The following is a 10,574-nucleotide window of genomic DNA, read 5'->3' as shown; positions in this document are numbered from 1 at the left end:
TAAGCTACATCCTTAAACAAGCAGCATGGTTTTTCTAAGTTTTATCAAATTGATCAGGTGAAATTACTTTTAAGTTGAGATTTACATTTCGGCTTAAATAAAAGACAACATATTTTCGTAATAGATCAGCAATAAAAGCAGAGAACAATAAAGAGTAAGAATCTAATTGTGAAGAGAAGTGTTGGGTGATAGTATTTGTTGTTGGCTCCTCAAAGCTCGAAGGCGATGGATCCACTGATCCTGAGGAACCCGACCCGCCCAATCAGGAGTGTAATCGGAGAAGGAAATCCCACGCATGGCCTCGATAACACGAGTAGCATTCTCTTGAGACAACGGAGCATTCCTTCGATTCTCATCCTCTCTAAATGCTCGCAAAATAGCCGATTCAGACGCTTCTCTCACTCTCTCCTCTTCCTCATCCTCTTCTTCCTCGCTGCTGCTGCTGCTGCTCTGCTGCTCTACGTCGCCGTTTAGATGAAGACAGCGGATTCCGTTCTCCGCCCTAGAATCTTCATCGGAGTTGGCTTGTTCGGGATCGGAGTCATCGTCAGCAAGTGGTGAGATCGGCTGGTAGTATTCAGGTGCTACATCGGTATTCGTGTCGCAATCGCTTTCAGGATCATTGTTGTCTGCAATACACATCGGTGTAGTATTTATGGATCGAACAAAGAAATATTCGTGAAAATAAAAATTATACAGAAAAAATGAAACCAAAATGATAAAATAAACATAAATAACCTTCAATGAAGTTCGTTGTAGCGTTCATTGCTGGAAATATAAGATAGGTTGAGGAAGGGCGAGAGTGCTTATGAAAGACAAATTAAAGTTAGGGCCGAACCGAGAAGTTTATGACCCGACCCAGTAAATTATGTTAGCGTCATGGGTTAATCAACTTGGGTCAAGCTCATGGACTTCTGAGATCGGGCTATGTAATGTAAATGGGTTGGGTCAAAATTCAGTTTTGGTGTAAACAAAATGTAATAATTTATTAGGAGCTTTTCATAAATATTTTAAAACTAATAAAAACTATTATTTTTATTGTATAATTTTTTTTTTTTTTTAAATATCTTTTAACTGTTTTTTTGAAAATATGATATCGTTATTTTTTAATAAAAGAAAATAAAAAACTACTAATACCATATTCTTTTAAAAATAAAAAATTATCTTTTTTATATTTTTATATAGTAAAAATAAAAAAATATCTACACCATATTTTTAATGAAAAATAAAAAAAAATATAGATATTTTTCTAATTAATTTGATGTTAAAATTTCATAAATAAATATAATCTTACTAGAAAAACTATTATAAATCTTTTAGACTTACTCAATTATTGGTTTTATCACTATTATTATTATAGTTCTTATTAATTAATTGATTAAGGTTAAGTATACTTAATTAGTTTGTTAATTGGGTCTTGATTTATGTAGTGCCAAATAAGAGCTATGGCCAATCACATTCTTCCTCCGATTTTTAATATTGATAGGTTTATATTATATATATAATTAAGGCATTTTAGTAATTTATTTGTATGTTTTATATATATAATATGTAGAAATATATACTTATTACCTTATTTTATTTTTATTGTTTAATTTTAGGTGACAATAGCTAGAGAGAGAATATGAGCAAAAAATATATAAATGAGTTTTAATTGGACTGCGGCTGTAAAAAGCTGGGAATAAAGACACGTGGACTACCAAAATTGCAAGCCCAATCGAATTTATCAAAGTCCACAAAGAGAAAATTAATTAGTTATAATGTAATTAACAATAATTATTTTTTAAGTTGTTTATTTTGTTCAATGTAGTTAAGAGAATAACTATAGCGGTGTTATATTAAGAGAAAAACTCTGAAAAAGAAATCTCTAAAAAAAAAGTAGAGATCCTTAAACAAAAGAAGAGAATCGACCTACTATTCTTTTTTTTTTTCTGCAAATTTTCTGCAATTCTTTTTCTACAACACTTAGTTAGTTTTGCATTATTCTTTCAATGATCAAAGAAGATGATCAATCTTCTTCATCCCTTAAAGAACTTTTGAATTATGAAAAAACTTTAATTTTCTGTTTTATATTGGATTAAATATGTTAGGCTAAATTCCATAATTTAATTTGGCTTTTTACTTATATACAAACCTTATATATTATAAATTTAATGAATGATTTCTTTACATTCATACATGTATTAGTTTCATCTATTATTATTGATTGACCATCATATCAATTTAATAGTAATATTTATTATAAAAAAATTTAGGTTAAAAATATTAGGAACGCCATCTTTACTTTAACCTATGCTAGTATAAGCAATCTAGGTTGCATCATTACCTTGAGTGACTGAGAAAAATGCATATCATTATCTCATTCATTAGATTTGAACTTAAAGTTAGATAAGATGCCTACTAAATATAAACTGAACTAAATGCTATTTTATCATATAGTTTTCATTAATAATTCCAATTGCATATTTATTTTCTGATTTATTTCATCTCTTTTATAAATTTTAAAACTATCTTCAAATATTGAATTAGAAAATAAATGAACGTAGCACATCAATCACAATCCAATATGATGAAAACTCAGATAATTGGCAGTTCTTCTACTTCTCTAAAGATGCTCATTTACACAAAGAATTAGAATTCTTTTGGTAGTGTATGAGTGTGAAGCCAGGGAAATTAATTAACAGAAGAAAAGAAGGGGAGAAAATGGAGAGAGAAGAGGAGGCAAGGCCCTTTATAAGTTCACCCTTGATTCAAACATCAGCAAGAGAAGAAGATCAAGAAGAAGAAGATGATAATAAGATAAGGAGGTGGAAGGAGATAGTAAAGGAAGTGAAGAAACAGATGGGGTTAGCAGGGCCTCTAGTATTAGTAAGTGTGTTGCAGTTCTTTCTGCAAATGATATCAGTTATGTTTGTGGGTCATCTTGGTGAGTTAAGCCTTACTGGTGCTTCCATGGCCACCTCTTTTGCTACCGTCACCGGTTTTAGCTTGCTTGTAAGTTCTCTCTCTCCTATGGTATCTATATCTCCCTCGTCTGTTGTTACCATGTTAGTATATTAGCGTCTTAAAGTAAAGGATAAACCATCACCTTTGAAGAGAAGAAGAAGGAGAGATCTCAAATTCGACACCTCGGACACTAATGGCAACCAGGCTGATATTGAGTAACCTTTGAACTCTTTTTCTGTTTTCTTTTACTTGAAATGAACAGTTAGGAATGGCAAGTGCACTTGATACACTGTGTGGGCAATCCTATGGAGCAAGGCAGTATTATATGATGGGCATACACATGTAGAGAGGAATGTTTGTTGGTATCCTTGTTAGCATACCACTTGCTACGGTATGGGCTAACACACTACCCATTCTCATTGCCTGCGGCCAAGATAAAGCCATCTCAATGGAAGCTGGAACATACGCCCGTTTCATGATCCCCAGCCTTTTTGCATATGCCCTACTTCAATGCCTTAACAAGTTCCTACAAACTCAAAACAATGTCACTCCAATGATGATAACCTCAGGTAACATTATGTTCAATGTTTCTATTTTCTAAATATTTACCTCTTTGTTTTTATTAATTCAGCTCCGACTAGAGTTTTTACTAAGATTTCATAGTCTAGAGTTTTTACTAAGAGCTTCACCTAATTAGTATTTACTTTTAAAAAATTGGAAATGTTTTATTTCTAAAAAGAACATCCAAAACAAACCAACTAACCAATCATCGATTTTCTCAGGAATTACAGCTTTACTTCACATCCTTGTATGTTGGATTATGGTATTCAAATTTGGCCTTGGAAGTAAAGGAGCTGCTTTAGCAAATTCCATATCTTATTGCATCAATGTATTGCTGTTGGCAATTTATGTCAAGTTATCTCCTTCTTGTTCAAAACTTGGGCAGGCTTCTCAATGGAGGCCTTGCATAATATCCTCAATTATGTGAGGCTTGCTATCCCCTCAGCTTTTATGGTTTGGTAATACTTCTCAAATTTTCTTTTCTATTTGTTTCTTCATGTTGCTAAATAGTTGAAACTAATTATAATAAGTATAAAAACCTATCCAACCATCAAATAGGTGTATATAACATGAAAAACATTTACTTTTCCAACATGAAAAACAGCCTTGTTTTAATTTCTTTTATTTTTTAATTAGTTCATTCTTACTGGGGTTCAAACTCGAAACTTCACAGTTTTAGAACCAACTTCAGTATCAATAGAGCTACGTCCAATTGATTTTTAGCTTCTTTTCTTAATTAATTATGTAAGAATACTTTATTATGAAATCTTAAATTCAAGAACACATACCAAAGGAAAATTCAAATTACAATATGTAATCAGTTCTTTTATTACCTTGACTTTGAACAGCCTGGAAATGTGGTCATTCGAAATGATGGTTCTTTTATCGGGTCTTCTTCCAAATCCAAAACTGGAAACATCAGTGCTCTCAATTAGGTCAGTTCAAAATCTTGCATAAATACTTGTTGAGTACTTTAAAATAAAATATTACTCTTAAAATTCATATTTCTATATAATTTGCTTACATTTACTTAGTTACATACCCAATACTTAATCTCCAGTCTCAATATATCTTCAACACTTTGGATGATTCCCTACGGACTTAGTGGCGCTGTAAGGTGAGTTTCGCTTGTTTCTTCAGTTTAACGACACCTCTTATGGCTATAAATTACAGAAATTATAGAGTAGGATCCCTATATGAGTTAGTACTTTCATACCTCTTTTGGATCAAAGGATTGTAAAATTTATAAATTGTAAAAATTCAATTATTTGGATTAGACATAAAAACAATTGATTGATAGTTCAAATCTTATTTCTTATTTAAAGTTAACTATAATTTTAGAATAATATAAATTTATTAATAATAATGTTCCGAGAGTTAAACCGTTAACAATTTGCATCCAAATTCATTAATATTGTTTCTTCAACAGTTGTAGCTCATCCATTCGGTGTCAATTGCTAACGATTCCACCACCATTTCACTCCTTACCAATTTAACTTTCATCCAAAACTATCTATTTTCATAAAATTTAGAGAGAAAAATTGAATAGAGAGAAAATAGTCTCATAATTCGATTTTTCTTTAATTTTAGTCAATTTTAGCGAGTTTTGAATGATCTAACAAAATTAGAGAACTCTACACTTAGCTATCTATCCGACAAGTCCTTAATCTATTTTCCAAAACTACATAGTTGGACACTTCCTTGAAGATATAATATCCGAGGGTTAGAAGTGAATGAAGAAGGGCTAAATAAACTTTCTATGCACATTAAAAAATACTCTTCAATAAACCCTTTAACTTCTTAGATTCATATGTTTTGCTTTTATTTTCTTTGTTTACTAATTGCTACTTCAGAGATTAATTTTTTCCTACTAAAATATCAATATTTACTTTAGGCAAGGAAGGCTACTGAGAGAGTCTACAATGCCATCCTCCATGAGGATATAGCATCTTGAAGAAGTCTTTCTCAGTTTGGAAGTTTTCAATCAATTGTGGCCAAGACAAATCTTTCTTCGTCTTCACAGGATTTTCCAACTTTAACTTCAACCCATCCTTGATCAAGAAACTCAATTAGTTGAAATTAGGAGATGAATCATTTCTACTTTCTGTAAATTGGTTGTAACTAATAATATTAGTTGCAAAGAAAAATATTTTGATTATATAAAAGCTTAATGGTCAAATTAAGCAGGACATTTACAAATTCTCTCAATTTTGATAATATCTTTTGATTTGTATAAAACAGTTGTAAATTGCCAAATTAGATGCTTCTTTTACCGATTGAATATCTTTATTAAAATTAAATAGAGTAGTTGGGTGCTTCTGATAACTAAAAAGTATGATCCAATGGAAAAACTGGATCGAAGAAAGAATTAAAAAAAAAAAAAGGATTGTAGTTGTAAGATATCTAATGAAATCACTGCCAGAATTGACATATCAAAAGTTGCAGTGTCTTCCACACTTAACTAGCAGAACAAAGTAATATAGTTGCAATTGGGGTAGATTTCGTTATAGTTCATAAACTTCAATTTGTATCATAAAACTCTTTCAATTTTAGTTTGGTAATAATAAAAATCCTATTCACTTTGACATAGATTTAATATATGTTTGAGTTTTAAAAAATCATGTAGTATGATATCATATTATATTAGCAGGATTTTTCTCATAATTAAACTAAATGGATTTTAGTGTTGCTTAAAAATAAATATAGGAAGTTTGTAATACAAATTGAAATTTAAGGACTTCAATAAGAAACATGCTTAAAGTCATCAGAGGCTGTAGATGAGATTTACCCTTGGAGCTGTGAATGAAACTTGACTCATCGGGTATATAGATAAAAGATTAATGTAGGTATGCTTTTAATATGGAGTAGCCCAACTTCAACAAACTCTAGCAACTGCAGAGCAGATTACCACTTCTCTATTAGTCTATCTAGCAAACTCTAGCAACTGCAGAGCAGATTACCACTTCTCCATTAGTCTGTCTAGCAGTGCAAGAGATCTGAAATTCAACTCTTTAATACCTCTATTTGCTTATAGAATATCCATAGTACTATCAAGAAATAAACAAGCATCAATAGTGAACTACAGTCTACAGGCATTTTAACAAAGAAAGTCGACAGCTCAGTTTACTGAATAGGAATTGATCAAACAACAGTGTGTTAATTTATGGATCACCTGTCACTAGCAATAATTCGCGTATTAACAGTAGCTTGTTTCAGTCCACAACCTTCTCCACAGCTAGATTTGGTAAGATTGCCATGGCCTCACCATCAAGAACAAGAAGCTCGCCATTCTTAAAGCATTTTGTTGAGAATTTTACTCTGAGTAACACAACCATAACACCTTTATCATAAATCAGTATCATAACATAGCTTCACTTCCAACAATTTAAAACTAAACGGGTAATGTCATTTTGTTGAGAATTTTACTCGAGTAATACAACCATAACACCTTTATCATAAATCAGTGTCATAACATAGCTTCACTTCCAACAATTTAAAACTAATAGGGTAATGTCATTAAGGTAACTTACATGTATCTCTTCTTGTTTTCCCTTATACTAACAGCTTGTACTTCGCCAACAATCTCATCCCCAATGTACACAGGACTTCTAAAATGCAAGCCTTGAGAAACATATACAGCTCCAGGCTACAAAGCGTATATACATTTAGAGGACTTGGATATTATTAAGTTTTTTCAGGACAATTCAATATGTTTTATTTTAAATTGTTCAAATATCTATTCAAGGGAAACAAACCTTGGTCCATTCATTAGTGGAGAATGAAAATAAAAAAAGTGAAAGTGAAGAGTGTTAATGGAAGAGACTTACGAAGTGGGAAGCAATGATCCTAGGAAACAATGCAGCAACAAGCATTCCATGTACAATCCGATCCTCAAATCCAGCATTCCTTGCAAATTCATCATCAAAATGAAGAGGGTTTAAGTCATTACTCACTTTTGAGTACTCTGTAACATCTTGATTTGAAAATACTCTTGTTTGCCTTATAACATCTCCAGTTTTAAGCACAGTTGGAGCTGTCCAAGAAAATCGTCTTGCATAAGGGACAGTCCTTGATACTAAACTCTTGACGAACATTATCGCAAAAAAGGGTCTCTAAAAAGATAGAACAAGAAAATATTGAGTATACAACTTTTCTTTTAGGCATTTGAACAAGCGGTTGAAGAGCAAACCTTTAATATCCTGATCTGCAGTGAAAAGAATAAATATTTCATGGGAAACGAAGGTCATAATAAACCATCAAGAATTCGGGCTGGTTCTGGGTTCTGTTCGGGCTGCCAAGCCCGCTTAAAGCCCAGCCTTTTGAACTGTTGTATTTAATAGAAGTTCTAGTTTCTGAATTTGGCGGGAATAAGGCAAAGAAGAGAAGAGAAAGAAATGGCAAATATAAGCAGTAGAAAAAGTAACTGCTACATAAAAATGTTAGCCAGTGAAATAGGAAAAAGAGTAATGAAAGCATCAAGAAACAGAGAACAAAGATGGTATAATCCTCACATGGCAGCTGCCTCTAGTGCTATTGCAGAACGAATCTCATTAGTTGATTTCGTAATTGAAGTTAGAGATGCTAGAGTAAGTTGTGTAACGCTTCTCTGTTAACTGCCAAGCGTTTGATAAAATGTCTCAATGACGTCAATGCTTCTTTTTATATAGATTCCTTTGTCTTCAGAGTGTCAGCTTTTGACTAATCACTCGGATTCCTCTCGCCGAATTATAGTTATGAACAAAATGGACCTTGCTAATCGCTTGCAACTCAAGGTCAGAGGCTTTAACTTGAATATCTTCTTAAAGATAAACAAGAAAAAAGAATGGGATTAGAGGCATTGGTTCTAGTATCAAATCTTTTCGATTGTGTTGATGAATTTTCTTGTCATGCCTTTATTTATTGATAGGATTGGATCAAGTATTTTAAGCAAAGAGGTTTTGTTTCTTATGCAATCAATTCTCACAATAAAGACAATGTAAAAGAGGTAACCTTTTATTTTTGCACAATGCATTCTTAAAATTGATCTTGCATCAGATAATATGAATTTGTTTATTTATCTCATGGTCCAAAAATGCGCGGGTAGGTTCATATTGACATGTCTGTGAGATAGAAAACTCATGGTTTCACTAAATAGATTCTGCAGCTGCAACATAATTGTGTGTTTAAGTGTGCATATGCCTCCTTTTGGTCAAAATGACTGCTTATTGCTTTTCTTTATCTAAATTCAACCTCAGACGCAACTTATCTGAGCAGTTTATGTGTTTTGCCTTCCTTTTCATTGGAACTTGTTTGGGATTTGCTATCTGTAGTTCCTCAACTTTTTACAAGGCCAAGTCAGAGGACTGAAGAACATTGACCATTCTGGTTGTACCATAACAATGATGATGGTTGGGATTCCTAATGTTGGCAAGTCAGCCCTTGCCAAATCTTTGCATCACATTGGAAGGATTAGTGCTGCAGGTAATTCTTATCTTTCTCTCTCTCTCTCTCTCTCTCTCCCTAGTAAATATTCAATCTAACTTTCTAACTATGGGTTCTCTTAATTAGAGAAAGGAAAGTTGAAGCACGCAAAAGTCACTCCACATCCAGGAGAGACAAAAGACATCAGCAGCTTGAAGGCATGTAGCCTTTCCTTAATTGTTATAGTTCTTTGCACCCAGGAAATGAAGGAGAAAGAAATTATATTTTTCATTTTGTAATTCCTTCTCTACCTCCTGCTGTATATTGTTATATTATTAATGAAGTTTACATTTTACTTTCCAGATTGGTAGCCATCCCAATATCTATGTGCTAGACACCCCAGGTGTTTTACCTCCTCAAATCTTTGATGCTGAGGTCTGCTTCAAGCTAGCTCTGACAGGTGCAGTTATGCCAGCAATTTGGACTGTAATATATTAGAATGAGTGGCTAGAATTAACTGTATATTTCTTCTTCTCCATCTTTCATATCAGGAACATTTAGAGATGGCTTGATTGGAGAAAGAGAACTTGCTCAATATTTTCTAGCTATTCTCAACCTAAGCGATGAATATAAGAAATGGGCAAAGTTGTCTGCCCGTGAAAAAGAGAAGTCATTCACAGACAACAAAGCAGAGTGTTTAAGGGACAAACAACTGGATACAGAAGGGAAAAAGGAACACCTTACAGATCATACACAGGTAAAGAAAGCAGCAAGTTTTTCTTAATTTGAGCTTATCATGAGTACCAAACAATTCTGACAACTGAAAATATAGTTTATTTTTACAGTCTGAGAATGGTAGTCATTGTCTCTCATGTAGGATTTCATAGTGCATTGTGCCCGGCGAAAGCTTTTTGAGACTGTTTCATCTTTTGATGGTGATGTGCAAAATGAAGTGGATTTGCAGAAGCTTATTGAATTGCAGGTTGCAGCCTTGACAGAAACATTTCACTTGCCTCTGGATTTAGAAGATGATGCTTGTAGTAAGGTTGCTACTAAGTTACTCAATTTGTATCGTACTGGGAGACTTGGACATTACACTTTAGACCCTTTGGTATTGTAACATTAACAATATAGGAATTACCTATAAGAAGAGCAAGTTATTAAAAGAAGGCTTAATTGCAAAAAAGTTCTCGACCTTTGGCGTTTTTCTCAATTTAATCACGTGTTTTTAATTGTAACAATGTCATGTGCGACATTATAAATTGTGTCAAATCGATACAGAAATGAAATTTCTGGTGAAGTTTATTCCACGTGGCTGCCGGCGCTCTGGTAACTTAAACATGTAGAAACGGTGCGTTTTAAAGCAAAAGCAGAAATGTTGCGTTTTGCCCTATAGAAACGGTGCGTTTTTATAGTTTTAATAAGGAACAAAAAAAAAGAACGAAATGATGACATATATGGTGTAAGAAATCCTTAAATCCCCAAAATTGAAATAGCCGTTATTTCTTACCGTTTGTGATTACTGAAACCATTTGAAGAATAGAGTGAAAGTAAAAGAGAGTGAAAGTGAAGCCGCTTTGAAGAATCAAACACGTTGTGGTCCCTTCAACTAGCAAAGACAGCAGCAGCCATCAAACATTGTGGTCCCTTGAAGTACCGACCACTGG

General features: G+C 33.0%; 3 protein-coding genes and 1 pseudogene across 8 annotated transcripts; 2 read left to right on the top strand and 2 right to left on the bottom strand.

Annotated features, from left to right (window-relative positions):
• Positions 1 to 39: 39 nt before the first annotated feature.
• LOC8286005 lies at positions 40 to 1,016 on the bottom strand. Its single transcript, XM_002526301.4, has 2 exons — positions 739 to 1,016; positions 40 to 629 (listed from the first exon to the last, which is right to left on the bottom strand). The coding sequence occupies exons 1-2, from the start codon at positions 764 to 766 to the stop codon at positions 163 to 165; spliced, it is 495 nt and encodes a 164-aa protein (XP_002526347.1). The 5' UTR covers positions 767 to 1,016; the 3' UTR covers positions 40 to 162.
• Positions 1,017 to 2,474: 1,458 nt separating this feature from the next.
• Positions 2,475 to 4,548, top strand: LOC8286006 (annotated as a pseudogene).
• On the bottom strand, positions 3,158 to 7,837 carry LOC8286007 ((R)-specific enoyl-CoA hydratase). Of its 5 annotated transcripts, XR_007217137.1 has the most exons (7): positions 7,697 to 7,837; positions 7,335 to 7,619; positions 7,038 to 7,153; positions 6,680 to 6,825; positions 4,550 to 4,667; positions 4,341 to 4,416; positions 3,158 to 3,472 (listed from the first exon to the last, which is right to left on the bottom strand). XR_007217137.1 is itself a non-coding variant. In XM_048378631.1 (5 exons), the coding sequence occupies exons 1-4, from the start codon at positions 7,736 to 7,738 to the stop codon at positions 6,720 to 6,722; spliced, it is 549 nt and encodes a 182-aa protein (XP_048234588.1). In that variant the 5' UTR covers positions 7,739 to 7,837; the 3' UTR covers positions 6,305 to 6,554; positions 6,680 to 6,719. The 5 variants fall into 5 exon arrangements, 3 of the variants coding, with proteins under 3 accessions (XP_048234588.1, XP_015579167.1, XP_015579168.1); XR_001535737.3 differs by lacking the exon at positions 4,550 to 4,667; XM_048378631.1 differs by lacking the exons at positions 3,158 to 3,472; positions 4,341 to 4,416; positions 4,550 to 4,667 and adding an exon at positions 6,305 to 6,554.
• Positions 7,838 to 7,873: 36 nt separating this feature from the next.
• LOC8286008 (DAR GTPase 2, mitochondrial) lies at positions 7,874 to 10,101 on the top strand. Of its 2 annotated transcripts, none has more exons than XM_015723680.2 (8): positions 7,874 to 8,093; positions 8,175 to 8,279; positions 8,414 to 8,491; positions 8,817 to 8,967; positions 9,055 to 9,125; positions 9,271 to 9,367; positions 9,459 to 9,664; positions 9,785 to 10,101. In XM_015723680.2, the coding sequence occupies exons 1-8, from the start codon at positions 7,902 to 7,904 to the stop codon at positions 10,025 to 10,027; spliced, it is 1,143 nt and encodes a 380-aa protein (XP_015579166.1). In that variant the 5' UTR covers positions 7,874 to 7,901; the 3' UTR covers positions 10,028 to 10,101. The 2 variants fall into 2 exon arrangements, with proteins under 2 accessions (XP_015579166.1, XP_025014406.1); XM_025158638.2 differs by having other exon boundaries at positions 9,753 to 9,926.
• Positions 10,102 to 10,574: the final 473 nt, after the last annotated feature.

The sequence above is a fragment of the Ricinus communis genome, chromosome 8, assembly GCF_019578655.1.
Source record: "Ricinus communis isolate WT05 ecotype wild-type chromosome 8, ASM1957865v1, whole genome shotgun sequence".
Lineage (NCBI taxonomy): Eukaryota > Viridiplantae > Streptophyta > Magnoliopsida > Malpighiales > Euphorbiaceae > Ricinus > Ricinus communis.
This window is presented reverse-complemented; position numbering and strand designations above follow the sequence as displayed.